We start from the raw sequence: 25800 nt of genomic DNA, 5'->3' as shown, positions 1-25800 counted from the left end.
AGTTAAAGGTATTTTAATGCATATAAATTATGCATTTCTGTATTTCCTGTTACTTCTTTGTTTTCCTCAAAAACAAATCTATTCTGGAGTGAGAAAGCTGAAGTGGAAAGTTAAAAACACAGGTTAACAGGCAACCCATGTTGTCTTGTACAGTACAGATATGACAAGTATTAGTCACTTCTTTAAGACAACAGAGGGGCAACAAAAGAAAATGTTTTTTCTGCGCTGCAGCTGAACCCACAGTCTGACCTGATGCTGAATCACTGGCTTGCAGCAGGTCTGTAACAAAGTTTCCCCCTCCTCTGATCTGCAGTTTGAATTGACTTTCAGCCAGCCAAGGAGGTGAGGGTGAATGTCTGCCTTTATGCAGCTTAACTCCCAACCCCTTACAGTAGCAGGGACAAGGTGACTTACAGGTAATCTATAAGAATAAGGAGCCAGGCGGGCGCCCTGGGCTTTTATTAGATCTCCGATACTCCCCGGCCCCAACCCCAGTCCCAGCCTCAGCCCCAGATTGGCATTCGCTGGCTCCACCTAGAGAAGGGCTACGTCGCAAATTACTCGAGACAGCCACTATGACATCCCCCTAAAAACCACCTGTCCTTTAACAGAGGGGCCGAGGCGGCACAGGATAGAAGATGTCAGTGTGTCCTAGCATTCCCCCATGAAGAAAGTGAGAGAGAGGCAGAGAACGAGTAGAGGGATCTATCTGTCAGAGCTTAAGGAGTTTTCTAACAGTACATTGACCTTGAGTGCTTGCCATTGATTTCCAGTAACGCCTCCCAAACAGCGTTGCAAACCCCGCCGAGCACTGCGGGACCCTGATTGGGAACAGATTTCCCAAATTCCGATAGCATGCCACCTGCCCAGGATGATGGATAGTCCTCCTGTATCCCATCAATCCTCACCTGCTGCCGGGGAGGTGACACCTGGGCCAGATTTATCATCATATACGACATCAAGCCAAGCGGCCAATCAGAGGGAGGTATACTAAACTGAGGCCCCTCCCCCCTGGAGGGCTCCATTATGTTTGGAAACAGATTTATTCCGGCGATTTGACAGGAGGAGGGGAGATGTTGAGGGAGAGGAAGAAGTTAGAGGGAAAGGGCAGAGAAAGAAAGAGATGACTCCCTGGGATAAACAGAGGGTTAAACTGAATGACGCTGTAAGGCAGTACTACAGTGATTAAGAATTGCACCTCCATAAAGTTCCATGAAGTTTGGGAAATCACAAGAGGCATATTAAAAAAGAATAATGAAAACCAAAGCAGCAGAGGCCAAGGTCTCCTGGCTTTTAGAGAGCAATTTGCAAATACATTCAGTGCAACGTTTTGCAATTTACTAGATTTGTTAAATATTGTTTCCTAATTATCTAGATAATACATGTATTCCAGATGGCAATGCATTCCTTTCAAAATGTGTTTATTGCTGTAAATCAGTAGTATATTAGGGTAATTTCTAGGAGACAGGTTTGGCGTGATGACATTGTTAGGGTTATTTTTTCAGCATTTGAAAAGCTTTCTCCAAAGCCACAGAGAACATTATAAAACTGTTTTCATAGACTGAGTAGTACTCGAGATGAGTAAACTTAATTTCATGTGAAAAATTGGTAGAATGTCCCTTTAAAGATTTATGTAGCAGATTGCAAACTGTATTTGTGTGTATTTTTTCATAACTGCCGAATAGAAGCAAAAGTTCTAAAAATTCATTAAAATTTTCAGGAACATTCACTGACATATTTCATACTTGCCTTTTTATATGTGTATAAAAATGTTTTGTCAGTATCACTGTAAGTCAGTGTGTTCATATGATTCACAATATACAGCGTATAATATAATGAATTTATCTTATTCCATCTCTCAGAAATGATCATGGAAGCAGAAGAGGTGATCACAAGACCATGAATGCACTAATCTAATTAATATCGTCCTGTTCCTGCCACTGATTTTACGACTAGTTAAAAACCTTATGCTGCTTTTATGGCTATTAGAAGCCAAGTGTTAGCAATCTTCTACTTCACTCTATTTTCTGTCTCCACCTGCGGTTGGCCACCTTAAAAACTTAGAGCCTCGAGGGAGCATAGGGTCCAAGAGACCCAGAGGTCAGCTACATCTCGATCATTGCAACAGATGTCTAAAAAAACAATCCAGAATGAGACCTGACAGCTGTGATAATGCTCTGGCATTGCCAGGAGTTTTCCTTTCTACAGTTAACGTACCTTCTTCCTTCCCCCAAAACCCTTCCCTTGCCCTCTTCCTCTCTGCAAACCCCCTCCTCCTTTTCCATCCTTCCCTCTCTTTCACTTGGCGGAGCTACAGCAGTTTCTCCAAGGCTCACCAGGCACAGTGCTTTAGCCCTGTGTAATCCTGCCAACCCTATTTCATTAGCCACGCGGACTAAAGAGCTTAACGACACAGCCCCATCGCAATAGAGGGAGAGAGAGGGGAAAAAAAAGACACAACACAAATTCCTCAGAGTACATGGCCGCTCAGCCAGTATTTACGCTTTTTCTGTCTCTCTCTCTCTCTCTCTCTCTCCATGCGCCTTGCCATACCTCTCCCTCTGCCTCTCCATCTCCATCTTGCAAAGGAGCCCAGGATGGATTAGAGATGGCATCAATGGGATGAGACGTATTACCAATCGATTTGGAGGGAGCATGGCATTGTTCTTCTGAGTGGAAAACTTTGTATCTGGCCAATGTGCCAATGCCAAATGGAGCTGATTTGGAGATGAAGTTGTGTGGAGGAGTGACTCTCCCTCACTCACTCTTTTCTGTCTCATTTCATCCAAAACTACTGCTTGCGTTTAATCGCTGAAGTCATTGAGGACTGTTTTGTGGTTCGTCTGTATTGTTTTGGAAGAAACATGTCAGTTTAAGAGCCTGTAAAGTAGCTTTGTACTGATCTGGGGAGAAAGGAGGATAAACAAGCAGATTGAGAGAAACCTGATCAGTGTTAATGGTGATGGTTTAGGCTTTCGTCTTTCACTGATGCCTTCTGCCTGACAGCCAACAACACCATTCCACTGATTAGACGGCACTCCTGAAAGAGACAGACAGGAGCTAAAGACTTACTATGCCCATATTTCCACTCCTCTTCTATAGGCTGATTATAAAAATCACAGTTGTGTGCTGACAGATCATACATAAACTTTTTAACACAAAAAAATTCTCAAATCATGATTTCCCTCCCCAGCCTGGGATTGATTACGTTGGAACGGCAAGGTCTAAACCAGAAACTGTTGATTATTTACACAATATTAATAAAAAAGCCGTTGGACAGGGTACTCGGATGGAGGGCCCAAAGATGTACAGATAGGTGCATAAGTATTTAGACAGTGACACAATTTTCATAATTTTGCCTCTGTGCACCAGCACAGTGGATTTGAAACGAAGCGATCAAGATGTGATTGAAGTGAAGTTCAGCTTTAACTCAAGGGGTTAACAAAAATATCACATTAACCATTTAGAAATTACAGCCATTTTTATACATAGTCCCTCATTTTCAGAGGCTCAAAAGTAATTGAACAAACCGACATAATTATAAATATAAGGATTATTTTTAATACTTGGAAGAAAATCCTTTGCAGTCAATGACTGCCTGAATTCTGGAACCCATGGACATCACCAAATGCTGAGTTTCCTCCCTTGAGATGCTATGCAAGGCCTTTACTGCTGCCGCCTTCAGTTGGCCATTGAAGAATCTTCCATTTCTTTGGTTTGAGAAGCTCTTGGGTTGCTTTTGCAGTATTTTGTGGGTAATTATCCATCTGTAGTGTAAAGCACTGTCCTATCAGTTTTGCAGCATTTGGCTGAATCTGAGCAGGTAGTATAACCCTATATAGTTCAGAATTCATCCTGTTACTTCTATCAGCAGTCACATCATCAATAAACACCAGTGATCCAGTTCCATTGGCACTATGCCATAACACTACCTCCACCATGTTTGAAAAATGACGTGGTATGCTCTAGATCATGAGCCGTTCCTTTTCTTCTCCATACTCTTCTCTTCCCATCATTCTGGTACAAGTTAATCTTGGTTTCATCTGTCCAAAGAATCTTGTTCCAGAACTGGGCAGGCTTTTGTAGATGTTTTCTTCTCTAACCAGTGGTTTGCCCCTTGTGGCAAAGCCTCTATATTTACATTCATCAAGGCGTCTCTTGATTGTAGACTTTTACAATGATAGGCCTACCTCCTCGAGAGTGTTCTTGACCTGGTCAGATGTTGTGAGTTGTTGTTCTTCACCAAGGAAAGAATTCTGTGATCATCCACTTTAGATTTCCTTGGTCTTACAAGGCCGTTTGGTGTTGCTGAGCCTGCCAGTGCTTTTCTTCTTTTTAAGAATGTACTAAATAGTTGATTTGGCCACTCCTAAAGTTTCTGCTATCTGTCTGATAGCTTTGTTTTGTTTTTTCAGCCTAATGATGGCCTCCTTCATTTGCATCAACATGTCCTTAGACGACATATTAAGAGTTCCCATGAACAGCTACCAAATCCAAATTCAACACTTGGAATCAACTCCAGACCTTTTATCTTCTTAATTTGTCATGAAACAACGTCGACATAGGCCACACCCGGCCCTGAAACTGAACAATTGTCAATTGTCTAATTACTATTGAGCCTCACAAAATGAGGGACTATGTATAAAATTGGCTGTAATTCCTTAAATGGTTCATGCAATATTTTTGTTAAACCCCCTGAATTAAAGCTGAAAGTCTACACTTCAATTACATCTTGATTCGTTCGTTTCAAATGAATTGTGGGGTTGTACAGAGGCAAAATTTAAAAAATTGTGTCACTGTCCAAATACTTATGCACCTAACTGTAGGGGAGCCTGGCCAGGGTCTAGGCAGGTTGTCAGCTAAGGGCAGAGGGTGTGGGGGACAGGGGCAGAGGCTGCTACCATATTTCTTCATGAGGGCGACAGTGACAGAGCAGCGACAAAACGAATGGCCTGTCAAAAGAAATGAGAACGAATAGTTGCTGTGTTCCATGGAAAGAGGACCCTTCAAGCATCAAGGGGCGGTTCGTTTGGAGGCAGAAACCAGGACCAAGTCTGCAGCTAGCATGACTGCTACAGTAACTACAATGAAACCTGAGTCTTCTTTTTCAGGAAAAAACATTTATTTTCCAAATTGTTTCTATGTGGAATGGAGCAAGAAGCATTTGCTTCCAGTTGCAAATTGACCCACTTCCTTGGTTTTGTGCGGAATTCAATCTGATTGAACCTTGACACATTATATCATGAAGGTCTCCAGTGTCCAGTTGGTTTGTGAGAGGAGTTTGGATTGAACTCTCATTCAGGATATATTGTTTTGTTTATTTTATGGTTTGTGTGTGGCCAAATAACACAAGCACCAGAGAAGTAGGGATGGTGTTAAAGTAAGTAAAAGGATGAAACGCTGTACAATTTACAATTTTGTGAACTGCAGTTTCTGTTTAGAACCCTACCCACACTACCTCCTTGAATATGACGGCACTTTGTCTTATGAATACTCTATTTTCTATATCTTTTTTTCTCTTCGTAAAATGTCTGTCTTTTGCTATATTGCAGCTTCTCCCTCCCTGTTTTTTTTTAAACGTTCCCCTTCTGTCTGCCCCTCTCCACTCTTTTCTGTCTCATCATTAGTGGCTGTCCCATGTTGAGGGGAGAGTAATCTGAACTGCTCGTCCCAGGGGCCCATTCCTTTACTTCCTGCTGTAGGAATAAGCGGCCTATTGATTAGTTATCAGCCCGTAATTGGGCTGCAATCTCCCTCGCCCTCAGATATCCCCCAGATATATGACACTCCTGACAGCCTGAGAGGTGGGTGAGGAGGGCGGGGTGAACCTCCTGGCTGCCAACACTTTACTCAACAAAATGTCTTCCTGACGGCATAGATGCCAGCTGCTGCCCACGACTCTCTTCCTGCAAAGGGATTTTCAACATCATGCCAGGGAAAGATTATTCAATCTTTTAAATTATAAAGCCAACGAGAGGTCCAGCAGGATTTTATGCTCTGTGTTAACTATGAGCACCCATTTTTGCCATTTTCTCATAGGAATAAACTCTGAAATTGTAATCAGAGTTTTAAAATGAAAATGGTGCGGCTTACCGAGAAAGAAACTTATATAAGCTCAGAGTAAGTACACCATTCGCATATGGATAATTGCCTGTGAGGGATTTCAATACAAATTGAGGCTCAGGAAGCGGATAAGCAACAGGAAGGGTGTCTCTGCTCCTGTGTAAGCATCCAAATCTACTGTGAGTGCGCAAAGAACCATGACTAACTCTTACTAAGTCTGTTTGTGCGTTTTTAGGAAAAGCTTAAAGATACTTTCCTCTCTTCTTCATCTTGTTCCTTCTTGCTGTCATAACCTCCTTTTTTCCCAAAAATTACTTGTCACTCTCAGGATCTCTGTCTTTTAGAAATGCATATATCATTTTCCAAATGCTCCCACAGTTTCCACTCATCACCACGAGGTGTTAATTGTGACCGTTTTTGAGCTTGTGCAGAGAGCAGATGAAGAGGAGACATGTCCCGCTGGGTTCTCCAGACAGACACAACATGTCAAACCCTCCATTTAGCAGCCAGATAAACGCTTATCCCAGCCCTCCTCCTGCTCCCTCGCTCCTCCTGTCTCTCCTTCAAAACCACATCTGATAAACATCTCATTTCCACACTCAATATTGCCATAATCAAAAGTCCACCTATTACATGAAGCCTGTTCATCATCTTGCTTCACTCATCCCTCGGTCCAGTAACGATCAACCTCTTTTTCCTCCATTCTCCTCCCTCACTCTTCCCCAGAGAAGTGAATATCCCAGTGGAAGTGTTTTTTTTCTCCTGGCATCAATCTAGCTGGGATATAAAGGATTGTTTTATGAGGCCGTGGTGTCCTGTGGGCTGTTTTGTCTCTGCATCTTCCTCTCTGACAGAGTGCAGAATAACGCAGAGAGATCTGTCTTTAGTTTGCCTGCCCACTCAAACGCTCCTCTGCTTACTAAGAGCTATAGGCAAATGATTCCTCAGCTTCTGAGGAACAAATTAAAGGATTATCACACAGAGGTTAAAATTAATATTTACATTCATTTGTAATAATTTTAAATCACACTGTACGCAGATGTGTTTACATCCTCATCTTTCTTTTGGCTGAATCTCTTAGTGTCTCCAAACGACAGACAATGAGATCGTGTGGAAGGACTTCAGAGGAGGTCTGGGTTAGGTCATGTGAACTGTTCTGTAATGTGGTACCACATCGCTGTTGTCTGGGAGGACTGCCCCCTGATCTCCACAGAGCCAGTGCCCCCTTCAGCCGCCTGGAAAAACATACAAAGAATTGTGTGTGTGTGTGTGTGAGACTGAGTGAACCAGAGAAGCCTGTGCTCATCTCGTTTGTAGTTCCCGTTACTAAGCATATACTTACATACAGTATATAGAAATTATGTATGACATTCTAAAAACAGTTTGTTATTATAATTTATTCTGGTGTGAGTCAGGCTTTTTCTTATTTAAAATGTTTTTTTCTGACTATGCTTCTCACTCAACATCATGAATAAACAATATGTACATGTAAATCATACAAATGCAAATTTCTTATGAATTTTATGTTTTTTTTTTAAGTTTTTCAACCATAACTTACGATTCTTTAACGGTAAGGGCTGCAACTAACATCTATTTTCATTATCAATTAAACAGTCTCTGATTTTTGCAATTTATCAGTTAATTATTTGCCTATGGTTGAATGGAAAATGGTAGAAAATAATGAAAAATGGCCATCACATGGCCCAATAAATCTTCACATTGCTGGTTTCGTACAACTAACAATACAAAGATCCACAGATATCCAGTTTACAATGATATAAAACAGAAAAATTCAGAAAATCCTTACATTTGAGAAGCTGGAACCAGTGAATGTTGGGTATTTGATAAATAACTGAAATGATTAACCAGTTGTTATTGTTGTTGTTGATGAATTTTCTGTCAATTGATGGTCGAATACACAGTTTTAATAGTTTTTGCCACTACTTATGTTGACTTAATTTAACCCTACTCCTAAACTAGGTGCTTGCTTCAGTTGCATTAAAATAACCTTTTGTGACATATCATAAGAGACTGAAATTGGCTTGAGAACTTTTGAGTGACCGGTTCAAATAGTGTGTTTCAGTCCTGGCGAGTAAAGCTGTGGACTCGAGAATAGTTTATTAACAGAGGCCTACTGTATTTGTACATATGTGCGTGTATGATTTTATGTTGTTGTTTAAATATGGGATGAATGTGATGACACTGTGGAAGAGGTGAAGGAGCAGAAAGCGGAGGATGACTCCTCGCACCTCCTCTCTGTATGACAGCGCAGTTCAACGCTGACTAATGGGGAAACTCTTTATGTATATGAGTAGCATTAATAACGGCACAGAGTGGACAATGTGGACATAATTAACAGTATCCCGCTGCAAAGAGTGTATAGCACAGTACCTCTACAGGCCACATCAATAACAATGAATCATCATGCCAGTGTGTATGCTGAGAGACAAGTATGCAAACACTGTGTTCATATTAGAAACCTAAAAATAGAAAATCACAGTCATTAGCCATGAAAAACTAAAATCATCCACATTTCTTCCCCAGTTATGGCAACCATAGAAACCATTAGCTTTGGGGGAATGCAAATAGTTTGTGTTACCGTGTATTGTTTTTGTTGTTTTGTGAGTGTTCACTTCTTCTACCTGCTCCTCCACATGCTGGGCGATGCATGGTGGGGATAGCTAATGAGGCCGATAATGTAGCAGTGTGTGCCTAATGAGAGAAGATGAGCTTGGGTACCATATGATTCACACTTAATTTTTGCGTGTTTGTGTGTGTAAACATGATTAAATTCATGAACCTGGAATGTTGAAACTACAATGAATTACTTCCTGTCGCAGTGCTTCACATAAAAATTGCAACGTCCAATTTCACATCTTTATGTGTTTTCATAAAGCCCCTGAAAATCATTAATTCACAGGCTGCACTGACGTGTGAATGACATCTCTTCATCATGTTTGTCATGAGAGAGATCATATTTTAAACTATACTTGCAGTTTTCCTGGTTTTTAAAGTATAATAGAAGCGCATCCTGTGTTACACAGAGACAGAGAGCAGATGTGACTGCTCAGTCGATGCCTGTGATGTCCACCTGCTGTGAGAGACAATAACCAGATGTGAAGAGGAGAGTTTGACACATGCAAGGCTGCTCATTGTGGCCAATTACCAGGTTGAAGCATCCCTCTGGCAGGCACAGAGCCAAAGAGAGAGAGTGTCACACCCTGGTTTTCTAATCAAGTGTATCCAATCATTTGAATCAGATATTTGCTGGTGATTTTCTCTGCATAACGTTTCCAGTTTTAGGTTTTGATTGACTGTGGTGACTGGGACCTTACTGCTACTGTAGAGTTTATTCAGCAGAACTGGATAAGTGAGAAAAACAACAACAACAATAGAGGAACCTTAGTCCTTCATAACGACATATCACTGGTAGGCCCATGTCTTGTCTCTGAAGACACCGTTTCCTTCTCTGTTTGTAAGTGTGTGTTCAGGTACAATGCAAGGTAATGATCAAACTCACTTGTTGAAGTCCCATTTCTCCTCCATTAACCATGCAGACGTTTTTCCGCTTGTCAAGTCCACATATAAACGGAGAGTTCACACTGAGAGCTGCTACCTGCTTCCTGAGCAGGCAAATGAATCGAAAACGTTGTAAAAGTCTGATTAATACAGGATTCGGGAACAAGGACAGTGAGATAGTGGGAGAGAGAGAACGACTGGGCCTCTCTCTGTCAAACACTTTGCAAATATGGCACTTTGTTTCTGTGATGTGGAAGCTTATTATCTTAATATGCATTCTTTTATCCCTCCTATAAAACACTGACAGAGGAAAGTGTGGTGCCGTTCTTCATGCTCCTCCTTGTAATAGCTTCTCACAGCTCCTCATTTTATTACAAAAGATACAACAGTTAGTTAAGACCCAACGAAACATTTCATTTTCTGTCCTGCTAATTAAATGTGTCTCAGATGAGCCCACTGAGCCCACTCGTCTGGTTGTCCCCCATTTGGAGTGCCACCAGAGTTTAATATATGGCATTAAACAGGGATTGAGAATGAATATGAAGCCTACCTCCCATTGGGAATGTAATGAATGATTATAAGGCATAATCTCGGTAATGCAGAAATCCTTTACTTTCTGTCATTTTATTTAAGTTACTGTCTGTTAAATATGGTAATGTCTTTGGCTATTTTTGGCACACTTAGGATTTGGAATAGTGTGAGAGGGGTTATAAAATGCATATCTTGCAGATGCATAAAGTGAGCTTTAATTAGTTTTTTCCTCTGCGCTCTCAATCCTCCATTTCCTTTCTTTGTCAGAACATTGTGATAATATTTTATACATTATGATCATATTATGGTGTTTACACTGCCACATGTGTCACAATTAAATTGTATTTCCGCAAGTTATTTATATTACAGACTGAATAGATGCCTGTAAGCAAAACATTTCTACTATAAAGGTGGGTAACAAAGCAAACAACACGCACATCATCTGTTTGTGTGTAACTTCAGGGAACCCCAGAGGCAAACAAAAGGTTAGCATGCTGAAAATAAAAGTCAGGTCTGTTGCAACGTGGCACATAATTCATACTGTAATGAGGATGTTTTTAATAGATGCAACAATTAGTAAAGTCACTGTACCAGTAAATCACACCGAAGTCCGGGAGCACTGGTTATCCTTTACCCAGGATGCATCAGTGTTCTCCTTGGGGTGAACTCTGAAAGGTCAGACAATCGTCTCATTAACACCTACCGTAGCTGGGCTCCACATTTGGGGGCCCAGACTAATAACAAAAAGCCGGTCTGTACTGGGCGGGGCGTTGTTTGACTACAGACTCTGGATTTACAAAATAAATATTTGCAAGTATTTAGGGCTTTTAAGGGTTATGTCGTTCTTACAGTAAGGAAACATGCCCTCAATTTGAGTTAAAGGAAGAACTGTATTTTCATGTAGAACTTCAAAAGAGTTTAGTTCTCCGTGCAGGTGTGGTTTCTGATTTAATAAATAAAAGTATGTCATTGTCATATAACACTGGTGTGCAAATACTCTTAACTTTTCCTCTGTACTACTTTGTAAATGTAACACTGTGTAAGTGGGCCTCCTCCTGCAGTATAAGCTTATTTTATGATATATGTCTAAGTGCGACCCCTGTATAGTCTGAGGGAAAAAAAATCCTCCTGAATATAATAAAGACAGTAGTAAACTTCATGGCAGTGAGCTGCCTACGTGAAACTCCAAAGGGAGACAGAATGAGGTGCATACAGGACTATCAGCCCTCAGTAACACAGCTGATGCATTGGCTCTGGACTCTGCTTGTTAACCCTTGAGACTCCCAGGCCGATAAATCCTGGTTTAAGAGATCTGGCAAACCCAGGGCTCACACAACAGCAGCTACTGTCTGCTGCTGTATCAAATATGGATCTGTACAGACACATGTACAACTTAAACTGCTATCTGTGTCTATTAGTGACATCCATGTAGCAATACATTATTACATTATTGAAGGATTATTAGGATTATTTGGTTATTTTGCCAGTTTTACAGGATTAAGAAATGACATTTTGCTTTTACTCCCTCAGTTATGTCACTAATTTTCCTGTCACCAAACTAAAATGCAGTGAGAAAACATTATGTCATGATTGTGGCTAAAAGACTTACATATGAATGTATAAAAAACAATACCACCTTAAATATATATATATACATATATATATATTGCTGTACTTTGAAGTTCATTTCCTTTATCCTACTACTAGTCTGAATTTACACCAAAGCAGCAACAACATATAGTAGCATCAGATGGGACACCTCATCTGTTTAATATGTATTCAAAAGCATCAGAGGGGCCTCTGTTGTGTGTTCTAATGAATAAAACACGATGTTTATCCTTCCTGTTTAACGTTAAGTCCCCATGAACAGTCACAGGGACCAAGAGAATATTTACTTGTGTTGGGACACCAGGGAGTTGGATTATCTGCTGGCGGCTTTGTAGTTTTCTGAAGCTTCCCCGTGTGACATGTTCCAGGGAGAGTGCTCTTATTTACTCTCCAGTCCTCTGTGTATAGCCCTCCTTATTGTTTGTTCTTATGTGCCACCACTCCTGAGGAATGTGCTGTAGGATCCAGACAGAGAGAGACCGTTGCTGTGATCATTACATGGGATTGAGACTGTAGACTCCGGACGGACACAGATGGAGGTGTTGTCGCTACAGGCTATTCCATTAGAAAAAAAAATAATGTGACAGTGAATCCTTAAGAAACATGACTTTTGTCAAATTTAAATAGTCTCTTTTTAGATTTTTTTTTTTTTTTTTTTAAGATTTAGTTTCTTCCTCTGTTTTTGAACAATGGCAAATTACAAATGTTTCTGTCTGTAATTGCCAATCATGGTGTAAATGTTTGCCTTGTTAAGTAATCCTCAGCCCCAGCAGTGTGACTGAGAAGAGTTAGCAGATGAGGCTCTAACTGGAGCAAATTGATAAAAAGAAACGTTCCTCCACTAAAAGCCGAAAAATATGTGTGCGCCGCAAGAGAATTGGATACACACACACACACACACACACACACACCCTCACAAGTGCCACATGGAGTAGTCCTTTACACCGAAAGGTGGCGACATTGGGTTTCCAAACAACGTGATTGAACCGGACCCGTGCCGTTCTCCTTTCAAGCACTTTAACCCTCCTCACGAGGCTCCGCTTTATCTGTCGTAATCTGTTTCTGCGGTTGTATGCGGTGCGTCTGTCTATCGCTCAGTGGAAAACGTGCGAGGTGCATGCTGGCCTTTTGAAACGTTATAAAAACCTCGGCGTGGTGTTTTGAGGCGAGAGACTAACACTGTCGTGGTATTTATTGTCTGACAAGTGGCATCAGTTTGACTCGTCAATTGGAAAGCTGCCGCTACGACCCGTGAAATGCACCTGTGCACATTCTGACTATATCCAAACCCTAAATGAGAGCAGGACTAAGAAACACAATGCTGGCACAAATACGTCTGTTGACAGATCTGACTCGATAATCCAAATTAAAATCATATTTTACGTGATTATTAGGGTGGAAAAATGTGAAATGAGCGTTAAAATTACGACGAGGGGGCTAATCTGCAACGAGGCAGACGTGTACATTTACCATCGGATACCTTCGTGTAATCCTCGGAATCTGTTTTCCTTTGCTTGCTTGCTTTCCTTCTTTTTCACGCAGAGTGACAAAGGGATGAATATTAAGTCTCAAGTGTCAATCTGCTGATGGGCTTGGACAGTTCAGAAAACTTCGGTTTCTATACTGTTATGCTAATTAGGTGCCCGGGCTGAGCTGCTCATTGGCTGAGCCTCGGTCAATTTCATATTTCAGTCCTGACGTCAGGGCGCCTATAAAACTAAGCAATGCTTTTTAACTCGTCGGTTGACTGATCCCTTAGAAAAAAAAAAGAAAAAAAATCTATCAATCCTCGGGTGGAGGTTTCTTTTCTTTTTCTTTTTTTTTTTCCTTCCTTTCTCCACAAGGCAACTATTTGCCCGGGACACGTACGTGAACCTCCTCAAATTGGCGCACTAATCCTAAAAGGAGCCATGAAGTGTTAAATGGTAGAAACAGAGAGAGCGGCGCTCAGACACCCGCACGCTGGGAGAGAGGGAGGAAAACAGCGCTGCTCCAATGCGTCTGTGCAACACAGACTGAAGGAAAAAAAAAAACTTATCGACTCACTAAAGCCGAACCTGCGCCGCGCAATTAGTGGCAGGAAATCCACTTTTTTCTCCTGTTTTGAAGAAAATAAATAAAGAAATCAAGCTGGCTCAGTGCGTGTCTCAGCAGCCCACTTTGACAGGTGCTCCTCACCCCCTTTGGAGGACTGTCAACAGCAAGAGGATGGCATCAGAGCTGGCAATGAGCAACTCCGACCTGCCCACCAGTCCCCTGGCCATGGAATATGTTAATGACTTCGATCTGATGAAGTTTGAAGTGAAAAAGGAGCCGGTGGAGCCCGATCGCAGCATCAGCCAGTGCAGCCGCCTGGTCGCCGGGGGATCCTTATCTTCCACCCCGATGAGCACGCCTTGCAGCTCGGTTCCCCCCTCTCCAAGCTTCTCGGCGCCCAGTCCGGGATCAGGGAGCGAACAGAAGGCGCACTTGGAGGATTTCTACTGGATGACCGGGTACCAACAGCAGTTGAACCCCGAGGCTCTGGGCTTTAGCCCGGAGGACGCCGTAGAGGCGCTGATCAGCAGCAGTCACCAGCTCCAGACCTTCGATGGCTATGCCAGAGGGCAGCAGTTCGGCGGCGCAGCCGGGGCAGGAGGCGCGATGGCCGGGGAGGAGATGGGATCAGCGGCCGCCGTGGTGTCCGCGGTTATCGCTGCAGCCGCAGCTCAGAACGGGGCTCCCCACCACCACCACCACCATCACCACCACCACCACACAGGAGCACACCACCCATCCTCCGGGTCTCAGTCCAGTGGCGGCGCGGGGGGAAACCACCAGCACATGCGCTTGGAAGAGCGGTTCTCGGACGAGCAGCTGGTGACCATGTCGGTGCGGGAATTGAACCGGCAGCTCCGGGGGGTCAGCAAGGAAGAGGTGATCCGCCTGAAACAGAAGAGGAGGACGCTAAAGAACAGGGGCTATGCCCAGTCCTGCCGGTACAAGCGGGTCCAGCAGCGGCACGTCCTGGAGGGAGAGAAGACGCAACTCATGCAGCAGGTGGACCACCTCAAGCAGGAGATCTCCCGGCTGGCCAGGGAGAGGGACGCCTACAAGGAGAAATACGAGAAGCTGATCAGCACCGGCTTCAGAGAAAACGGAGGATCCAGCAGCGACAACAACCCCTCATCCCCGGAGTTTTTCATGTGAGTCTCGGCGCTGAAAAGTTTTAATAACCGACCCTCACAAAGAAACAGGAAAAAATATCAAACTTTTAATTTGCGCACAGCTAAAAGTAGCTTGTGCGTGCTCGTGTTGAAGTTGTTTTGTTAACGCTGCGTTAGTTAAGAGTTTTTTCAGAAGTATTTTGTTTCAGGGTTGAAGATTTTGTTCGATTTATGTTTTATCACATTGAAAGGATGCATGGGTAGGTTTTTATAAAAGACTCTGAAAAAGAATTCATTGTCCACAAATATTTTAAAGGACTTCTGTGGCACTCGAGATCATTTTCTTTAGACACAAATAACACTTAACATCTTGGAGCACATAGGTCCGCTCTTATAGCCTCATCCTGCGCCTCGCCCATCCTCCTCGCTTTACCCAAAACATGTTTTTGTTTTTTTTTAATTAAGCAATCCTCATGCAGGGAAGCTTTATTTTAATGTAAATTTATTTTTGGTTCATTTTGCTCAAAGTCCGTCTATTTGGATATGACTTATCTCACATTCATATCATCCATGTGTGCTATTTGAAAAAAAACAAACAAACAAACAAACAAACATCCAAAGCCAGTTACAACAGAAGTTTGGGAATTGATGTCAAACAGACTGTACCGGTTCTGTGAAGCCATGCATGCTGGTCATGTGCGGACTGTGTTTTTGGCCCCCCCTTCCTCTTTTTTGTGAGCTTGTGTATAATGATTGTATTATACCATGACTGCATTGTTCAGCCTCATCACCTTTCGGGATTTACTTGTAAAAAGTTTGGAGAAGCACATTCACCCGTCACTCTGCTTTCATAAGAGTTCACCGCGAACCTGAAGCCCTCAGCATTGTATAGGCTTTGCAGCCTTGTGGGGGGGAATGACTCTGTGGAACAAAACAACTTTGTACTCAGTATTGATTTATACTGATAGACAACGTACTATGAGCAGTGAGCAGCATCGGGATATTTAGTAGAAATGATTATCCTTTTTCCTGACTAATGCCAAGACTAAATAGATTACTGCGATCAACAAGTGGGGCTGAAGATAACATGTTTGGAATGAACAGAGGCAGATTATGATGCATGTCCTGAAATAAATGAGAAATAGGCTACTTTGTCACGCCGAAATTGTTGCAGCAAATGATCTATTCTTTCTGCGGTTCGTTGTTAATGTGTTTTCCTTTCATTTGAGGAACTTAATCAAGTTTACCCAGAACCCCGTGGGTCTTATACGGTTAAATAAACTGTGAACTGTCTGGAAATTGAAATTTAATGTTCTCCCGGTGTTGTAGAATAATTAAGCAAAGCACCATGCGGCCACGCATCTTTTGTGATGCCCTGGGTTTCGACACAGTAAAATGCATTGTCTGGACAGTAGAGTTAACTGGCAGATATCGTGTTCACTCTCAAAAATGGAATTTAATAAATATACCATTCATCAATAAACCTCTATGAATGGAAACAAATACATTCTCCTGAAAATTGTTTATTATTTATTGTTCTCTTTAGTTTTGCATGTTGTTTGTCACTGTGTCTTGGAGGCGATGCCACACGCTCTCGGTCGTATCTTCTCTCGATCTAAACTGAAATGTAAACAGAAGGAAACGCCAGTTACAAATGCCACTGAGGTAACGTAAACGTCTGCTTTTGAATTTAATTGTAAAAGCTCCAAGATCAAGTCCAGCTCTAATATGTGTATAAGTCATTTTATGCCTTGAGTCAGTTTGCGTTTTTCAGTCTTTTTTTTTTTTTTTTTTTTTCCCCTGAAAAATACAAGGCGAATTATTTCAACGTATTTTCTTTCTCTTTAGATGAGTTCTGCTTCTCAGGAAATAAATGGGAGGGCCTTAACCTGTTGCGTAATTAAGGACGGGAAAAAAAAAACCTCTTAAATCTCTCTTTGGAAGCGCGCAGAAAATCAGACCGCAATGCTCAGTATTTCTAACGCAATTTAAAATTTCCCCTCAGGGCCCAATAAGTGTGCTGCAGGTGTCCTAGAGAAGAATGAGTTAATGATTGATTTTAGAGTAAACTTGCACTTTTTACTCGGTAGACGTCCACTTGTTGAATACTGTCTGAGGAAAAGATTCAATTTAAAAATCGACCACAGACAAAGCTCGACGTGACAAACATGAAAAAAAAAAAAAAAAAAAATCTTCATCCGGACAAGATGAAGCAAATACACGATTACACACAAATGTGTTTAATTGTAATTATTCGAACTCTTACTTTCTGCAACAATTCCGCAGTATCTGAAAATATTGCCACGCAGCTAAACGCTATGATTATACTGCGCTGGCAGGAAATATTGCTTCGTTTCTGTTTAGGCTCAATTATGCTCCACGTTTTTAGCCAAATGCAGTTTTTGCTACCCTTACGACACGCGAGGCTTTGTGCTCATCCACCCCTCTCGCCCCAGTGTAAAGATCCTTTATTTGAATTCAGACGTGACACTGCTGAAAGGACCGAGTAAAAGCCACGGGGAGCAATCGAAGTCATTTAGTTTTGTGGTGACTGACGGGACCGGTAGCCCGCAGTCTGCCTCCGCTCTGGACTGTGTCTGGCCCTGCAGAGTGTTTCTTCTCCTCGGGATCTCAGTGCATCCTAAAGACAGTGTGGTTGAAATATAAGCTACACGGGGTCTGTCATACAAGGTCACCGCCACCACCACGCACGCTGCTGGAAAATTCTGTGTGGTTCTGTGTGTTTATTAGTGTGTGTGTGGGTGTGTGTGGAGGAGGGATATAATCTGTTCCTTCTGCAGGACCTTTGACAGTCTGAGCGGATGCATTTGCTTTGTGTATGTACATGAAGAGGAGCTGTATTTTTTTTTTTTCCCCTGAAAAATACAAGGCGAATTATTTCAACGTATTTTCTTTCTCTTTAGATGAGTTCTGCTTCTCAGGAAATAAATGGGAGGGCCTTAACCTGTTGCGTAATTAAGGACGGGAAAAAAAAAACCTCTTAAATCTCTGTTTGGAAGCGCGCAGAAAATCAGACCGCAAGTATTTCTAACCGTCAGTATTTCTAACGCAATTTAGAATTTCCCTCAGGGCCCAATAAGTGTGCTGCAGGTGTCCTAGAGAAGAATGAGTTAATGATTGATTTTAGAGTAAACTTGCACTTTTTACTCGGTAGACGTCCACTTGTTGAATACTGTCTGAGGAAAAGATTCAATTTAAAAATCGACCACAGACAAAGCTCGACGTGACAAACATGAAAAAAAAAAAAAAAAAAAAAAATCTTCATCCGGACAAGATGAAGCAAATACACGATTACACACAAATGTGTTTAATTGTAATTATTCGAACTCTTACTTTCTGCAACAATTCCGCAGTATCTGAAAATATTGCCATGCAGGTAAACGCTATGATTATACTGCGCTGGCAGGAAATATTGCTTCGTTTCTGTTTAGGCTCAATTATGCTCCACGTTTTTAGCCAAATGCAGTTTTTGCTACCCTTACGACACGCGAGGCTTTGTGCTCATCCACCCCTCTCGCCCCAGTGTAAAGATCCTTTATTTGAATTCAGACGTGACACTGCTGAAAGGACCGAGTAAAAGCCACGGGGAGCAATCGAAGTCATTTAGTTTTGTGGTGACTGACGGGACCGGTAGCCCGCAGTCTGCCTCCGCTCTGGACTGTGTCTGGCCCTGCAGAGTGTTTCTTCTCCTCGGGATCTCAGTGCATCCTAAAGACAGTGTGGTTGAAATATAAGCTACACGGGGTCTGTCATACAAGGTCACCGCCACCACCACGCACGCTGCTGGAAAATTCTGTGTGGTTCTGTGTGTTTATTAGTGTGTGTGTGGGTGTGTGTGGAGGAGGGATATAATCTGTTCCTTCTGCAGGACCTTTGACAGTCTGAGCGGATGCATTTGCTTTGTGTATGTACATGAAGAGGAGCTGTATTTTTTTTTTTTTTTTTTGTTCAAATTTGTTTGTGTGTGTCTGTGGCTTCTGGAAACTTTAAATGCACCACAGCGGCAACTTGTTCGAATGCAAAGTTGAAGACAAAGACTGTACAGAGTCTGTATTAGCTCTGTGCTCTCCCACCTGTACAGCAGTGTCACACACGAGGTCACCCGGCTCCCATGAAAGCCCAGAGTGAGGGTCAAGATGGGAGAGCACGATCCTCTTATGCCTGGAGGAATGATTTTCTCTGTGATTAAAAGTGAGTGAGAGGCAGAGATAGAGCAAGAGGGAGAGAGGGAGAGAGAGAGATGCTGGCTGCCTTGCTGCTCCTTTCAGATGATAAACGATCGGAGATGCGTCCTAGCTGAGAGGAGAGGGCCTTTTAGTGAGCATGTGTCCACTAATTTATGGCCTTCCTATCTGATTAGGTCAATATAGTGTGCTGTTTAATTACATTTGTGTTATAACCTAGAACTGGGGATGCTATTCTTCTTTCATGGCACCTCTTTCTTGTGTGAGGCAGCTAGGATTAGTTGAGTTTTCTCGGGAGTCTCAGGATTTTGCTCGGGACAGTCTCACCTGGGACCTGCTTGTACATCAGCGGCGTTATGTGACAGGCAGGAGGTCTGCTTTGTGGAACGGTTCGCAGGTTTCCAGTGTCTGCGCTCCGTTACTCAATGTGTAAGAATGATACAGTGGAAAATTGCTGATCATTGCAGGGGTGTGGAAATTGTGCGGGATGCTTTATTCTCGTGTGTGCATGTTTGTTTTGACTTCTAGATACACCAAGGGGCAGGAGGATCCAGTAGCACTGATTCACTTCCTGTGTTGAATGAGGACAGAAGGCACAGGAAACAACATTTCAGCGCTTCCTCCTCATTTCTCAGCACTCTACCAGATTTATTGCTTCTTTATCTGTCTTCTGCTTCCTCTCCTTCATTTGCACAGACTGGAAAAGTGAGCACATGTAGTATACAGACACCACATTATTAATTTTATTAGCATGAACTGTAATTCTATTCTCTGGCCCAGTATATTGACTTCTGCACAGTAATCATTTGCAGTTTGTCCAATGATTAGGTTATTAAAGATAATGTAGTTGTCTGCTGTCACAATATTGGACTCTCTCTTTCGGTCAACTATGGGAAATCACTCTGAAATTTATCCGTATTGACATTTGAATCATCATCATGTACTTTGCTTTAATGCCTCAGAATTAATAGGACTAAGGATGTGCACACTGTTTAGTGTCTATTTGTGTGAGTGCCAAATAACTAGACAGCATCTGTCTTTTATTTGACGTTGTGATGGAAGGGGGGAATATGTGCTTCGACTGAGTTTATTGAGTCTATGGGAATTAGTCATTTTATAATGCCATGGTGATGCTGGTACCTTTTTATGTCAATGAAGAGGAAATTAAATAAATGTAAGTAAATCAAATAATGTTAATAATATCTCACTTAGCACAGAAAACTAAAAAGGCCACAAGTGCAAAAAAAAACAAAAACAAAAAAAACCCAGACTGTATTAATTTTTTCTTTACTATAGTGATATATTAATTTATGGAAGAGCTACTGAACCAAAGTTGAAGTCACGCCAATAGTTCCCCTATTTGGATGTGTAACTGTTATACTTGGAAATGTTTCTTATAATCATTTGAGCAGTAAGCAAACAGTTTATTTCTCAAAACAATACTGAAAAAGAACGTTTACCTGAAGGTGTCAGTATCTAAAAAATATGGATAGAATCCGCTAAGGTTTCATTTTATCAAAAGCTACTGTGTATACAGTTGTTGAATAAAAAAGAATTTGTTTGATATTACTAAAAGCCAGTATGTAACATAACTCGTTTTGTAACCCAACTGTTTTCTTTTTGTGTACGTTCATTTTCTTTTCCTCTGTGTGTGAGCTCCCTTCCCCACGACAAACCCCCCAAAGGGTTAAAAACATATTCTCATTCAAAAGAGGAAACAATTTCAATCTCCTCCTCTCAGTCCACATCAGCATCACTCCATGCGATAAACATTTACATTTAAAGTGATTTAAATCAGCTGCATTTATGTTCCTCTGTGGTCCGTCCATCATCTAGGCCTGCAATGCCAGAGCTTCTCTCCCTCTCTCTCTCCGTCTGTCTTCCAGTGTCCTGACTTATGTGTCATTTATTTGAAACCCTAGTAATTTAACTTGTCCCCTCCTGTCGCCGCTGTGCATGCGTTAAGAATTCAGCAGCTGTAAGGAAGGTTTGTTCCACCGCCTCTGTTTGTATCTTCTTGGCTTTACATGGTGATTTTTTTCCCCCCGTAAATAGAAGCACGGGCAGAGCGGAGGTAATGTGATTGTCTGCAGCCAGTCCTATAGTCCTACGTTGAATTGAGATCACTGTAAATTCTCAGCTGTAAAAGAATGTGCATATAGGCACATGTAATGTGTCTCATGTTTTGTGCATGTTAAAATTAAAATACTAGATTTGCATTTGCTTGTATAAGAGGCTCTCCTCAGAATGCATAACTAAAGGGCAATAGATGAAAGCTAATTATGATTTAATTATATGTGATCACAATATTCTGAATCACAGATAAACATAACTGAGGCTGTGTTGATGTTTTCAACAGTGAGTTGAGTTGCAGGGCAGAGAGTCAGTGGAGTGGTGTATTTTGGACCGCAGCAAATGTGGTGGGGGTGTTTGAAAACTGAGTGCATTATGCGACTGTGTGTGTGTGTGTGTGTGTGTGCTTGTGTGTGTGTGTGTGTGTGTGTGTGTGCAGGTTTATGTCTGCGCATGCACACGTTTGTCTTATGCAGGGTGGAGCTGGAGCTGAGCCCGACCCCTGTGTGTTTTACCTGCATCCCAATGAAGCAAGAGGTTATTTACCCTTCTACTGCAGTCAGCCTCTCTCTCTCTCTCTCTCTCTCTCTCTCTCTCTGTGTCTCTCAGCCAGTCAAACAGACATTGATCTTTTTGCCAGGCAAGGTGACCCACAGTGTTGTTCAGCTCTTCCAAAGTCTCTCCTCTCCCTTTCATTTGTACCTGGGAAAGGCCTTGACCCCACATACTGCTGCCATGTAGCAGCCCTCTGCACGTGGACCTCACTTCCCCTGTATCAAGCCTAGTGTCTGTGTGTGTGTGTGTGTGTGTGTGTGTGTGTGTGTGTGTGTGTGTGTGTGTATGTGTCAGTGTGTGTGCTTGCTTGACTTGTGTGTGCACACAGAGTAGACACATGTGTGCAAATGTGTGTGTGCAGTGAGGGTGCGTATGAGTGGGAGTATGTACGCATGCCTACGTGCGCGTGTGTGACTGTTCGTCTGTGGTTGTGTCCATGTGTGATATCAAGCTCGCTGTTTGTGTTCACCTATAGGTGTGTGTGTGTGTAATTCTGTGTAGAATCATTTCTATGGGGCTGGAAATGTAAATTCTCAACAGAGTGTAGGTACACCTGGGAGTCCGTCCATGGTGATGTTTCAGAACATTTTTCAGGTGAAGGCAGCCTGCTCTCTGCTGTGGGTCTGTCACTGGGAGCTTCTATGCAGCTGAATGGGTCAGAGTCCATTTGGCCCCAGTGTGAATCGGATTACAGGGAAATGAATGGTTCTCATTGTTGCTTAAAGATGGATTGGGGGGCATTAATATACTTTTTCGCTCCTTCGCCTCATTTCTCTTCACTGAAGTCCAGTGAAAAGTTTTTCAGGATGATTCATCACTTGGTCTTTAAACCAGGTTTTCTTTATCCACAGTCGTCCCTGACATGTGTTCGTACAGTATTATGCTCACACATGTTAAGTTCACATTACATGTGTGGGAATGCCCTCCTCTCAGACATGCCTACACTCAAATTACGTAAATATGCAGATATGGACCTTACAAACTCACCGACCTAATGCTGGATATTATGATTTCAAAATATTATATTCAAACTTATTCTAATAAGATGATTTGAAGTAATACATTTAAATTGTGATTATTTTTTATGAAGAATGGGATCATTCTAAAATGATGGTTTACTATCAAACTATAATGTATAACCGGAACTTTATTTCAGATATTATTTTGATATTTGTTGATTTTGCTTTTGAAATAATCTGTGGTGTGTGCATGTGCATGTGTGTGTGTTTGGTTACATGCATGTGCATCTGTTTCCAGGTCTCGGAAAGTGAGGTGCTTGAAATACAGTTTTTGTTTGTTTTTGTTCAGTGCTGCTGTTCTGCTAATCTGTAGCTCTGCTGTTTGTATAGGAAGTTTCTGAATTGTTTATCTGTTTGTTTAAATTGTTTATCTAAATTGTATACCTCCTTCCTAATTTAAATAATAATTCAAAATTGCTTGATAGCATATTGTGAATTCAATTTGGTTCACTTTTTTAATATATTAATTCCAGATCGATCATTCAGTGGCTCTAAAATAGTGATTTGGTAAAGTTTTATTGATATTCTCCTAAAATGACTAACATTAACCTCAGCCATTCAGTAATTTGTCATTTGATCATTGCTACTTCTATCATTTTGTAACACCGCATGTCACTTTCCTTAAATCCAAGGCCACTTATGACACAAAACTGTTTCGGTAGTTAATGTTCAAAACGTGTTATTTCTACAGCAGGGTTTCACTGTTGTTGGATCAGAGTGTGTTTTAAAGTTCATTTCCTGTCTTTGTAGGACGTCAAGAAAATTCCTCCATCTGTGATAGAAAGCTGTACCCCGCCGTCCCGCCAACCTGGAGTCTGAGGTAACCTGCGGTGTTCAGTCACTCTCTAACATTCCTTTATTTTTCAAAACAAATTCATGTAATACACTTTCACTGTTAAATATATAAATGTATATATATATAATGTCAAATAAAAAATATATATAAACTGCATCTAAAAGTTTAGAGATGCATAAGTCTGGCGATCTAAATTTCATGTCTGCTGCAGGTTCATGAAGTTACAGAACATAATGTTTACACCAAGCTATTTTATTTACATTTTAAAAATATTGGATTTATACACTAAAGGACTCGGCACCAATCTCCTTTATTTTGATTCAGGTTTATTCCTGAAAAAAGTCAACTTTATATTTTAAAAACAAAAGGAAGGTTTGAATCCAAGCAAAAAAATTGAGATATACTACAATATAAAATATACAGCACACTGTAAATACTGGACAGAATTGCTGCACAATTTTTAAGCTTTAAAATCTTTGATTATATTTGATTTTATATCTGTTAGTGAAATAGAAACATGAATAGTAACTATAATTTGCATTTTTCAGCTACCTTCTTTCTGTTCCTAATTCAAACAATTTGAATACAATCTTTCTATACTGGGTCAAACAATTTAAACAGGAGCCTTAAATCTGTATTCCTATACATCCTGATATTTTCAATATTTGTATAAATCTGACAAAAGATAGTATAAAACCTAAGACATGAAGATTGTTGTATCTTTCTCCTCAGTGAAATCCAAACCACAAACCACTTGTTAATAGTGATTTAATTTAATAAGGAAGCGCTCATTTGGGACAGCAGACTCTTGGGAGAGTTTTGTTATTACATGCTTTTTCTTTTCATTTCATATTTAGCTCTATGACAACCAAACTCCTTCCTCTCTCGCTCTCTCAACATTTATTGAATGCGATGTTATGCAGTTCTCTGTTTTGGGGCTCTGACAGTGTTGCTTGATTGACAGGAGTGTGACATGCACAGAGCTCATGGGATGAGGTCCATAACCTTTGACCTCTGTCCTGAACCCCCTGACTTACTTCAGCCCCTATGCTCTCTCTGTGGAGACAAACACTGTACATTATTTTTTATTTCTGGCTGTCACACAGATGGATGGATGTGGGGATTGCAGAGGATGGCAGAGGATGATGGAGTGAGTAAGGGAAAGCGAGGGCTAGTTTTTTGTGCTCTCACGTTGCCGGTCGGAAAGTGGAGGAAAAGGGATGAGGAGATAAAGATGATTAGACATGGAGGAAGGAATCGTGGCAAATTTAGGGGAGGAGTCAAGAGACTGAGGAAAGGAAGGCACCTGGATTTAAATGCAGACATGAACGCAAGGGTGAGAAGGCAGGAGGAGGTGAGGAGGAAGGGATGGCGGGAGGGCTCCTGGCCGTGGATGCAGACAGACAGGCAGGGTAACCAGAGGCAGGCGGTGACCTTCTCTCCTGCTGGAGGATCGAAGGCTTTATTTAAAGGCCTGGTCAATGCTGGGTGCTGCTGAGGTATCAGCCTTGCAGCCAGGCGACTCATCACCACTGTAATACAACTCTCTAACCCTAACCCCCCTCTCTCTCACACACACACCCACATACACACACACACACACACACACACACACACACACACACACACACACACACACACACAAAGGGCAGGACACTCTCTGGACACCTCAGGTTTTACACTGTACAGTCGAGAGGCTGGACAGAGGAAACTACAGTATCAGCATCGGCTAATTATACTGTGCAGCAGACAGTATACACACTTTCCTCATGTGCTCAGCATTGTGAAGCACATGCTTGTTTTGCATTTGATATGCACTTCATCACCGTCCATTTTTTTTTTACTGCTAAGTAATTATAAATAGACATTGTGAAGCACAATTGTAGATGTGATGGTACTGAATTATTTTGAATGGAAGTGGTGAAGGAGTTAAGAATGCAGGCTGCTAAGGTAGGACACCTGCCAATGTGTGTGAGTGTGTGTGTGTGTGTGTGTGTGTGTGTGTGTGTGTGTGTGTGTGTGTGTGTGTGTGTGTGTGTGTGTGTGTGTGTACGTGAGCAGAGCGTGAATCTGTGCACTCGCATGTGTGTGGCTGCAGCATTAGGGCACCTGCGTGCTTCAGCACTTTCTCGCTGTCAGGAGCTCTGAGGTCACAGGCAGGGGAGTGGAGAGGGCACATTAGAGGAAGCTTCAGAGCCGCCACCCACCCACCACGCCTCCACCATCTCTCCCCTTCTATCTCCCACCACCCCAACCCCCACTTTTCCTTCTTCCCTCCTGTTATC

General features: G+C 41.9%; 1 protein-coding gene across 2 annotated transcripts in view; it reads left to right on the top strand.

The window, feature by feature from the left end:
* The first annotated feature begins 13712 nt into the window (after positions 1-13712).
* Positions 13713-25800, top strand: part of mafb (v-maf avian musculoaponeurotic fibrosarcoma oncogene homolog b (paralog b)) — a 47821-nt gene continuing 35733 nt past the window's right edge. For both annotated transcript variants that reach the window (XM_040133034.1, XM_040133033.1), the window contains exons 1-2: positions 13713-14906; positions 23470-23539. In XM_040133034.1, coding sequence (XP_039988968.1) covers positions 13930-14906; positions 23470-23497 — 1005 coding nt within the window. In that variant the 5' untranslated portion in view covers positions 13713-13929 and the 3' untranslated portion in view covers positions 23498-23539. The remainder of the gene's footprint in view (positions 14907-23469; positions 23540-25800) is intronic.

The sequence above is a fragment of the Xiphias gladius genome, chromosome 8 (genome assembly GCF_016859285.1).
Source record: "Xiphias gladius isolate SHS-SW01 ecotype Sanya breed wild chromosome 8, ASM1685928v1, whole genome shotgun sequence".
NCBI lineage: Eukaryota > Metazoa > Chordata > Actinopteri > Istiophoriformes > Xiphiidae > Xiphias > Xiphias gladius.
The sequence above is the reverse complement of the archived record's forward strand: the minus strand, read 5'-3'. Positions and strand labels throughout refer to the sequence as shown.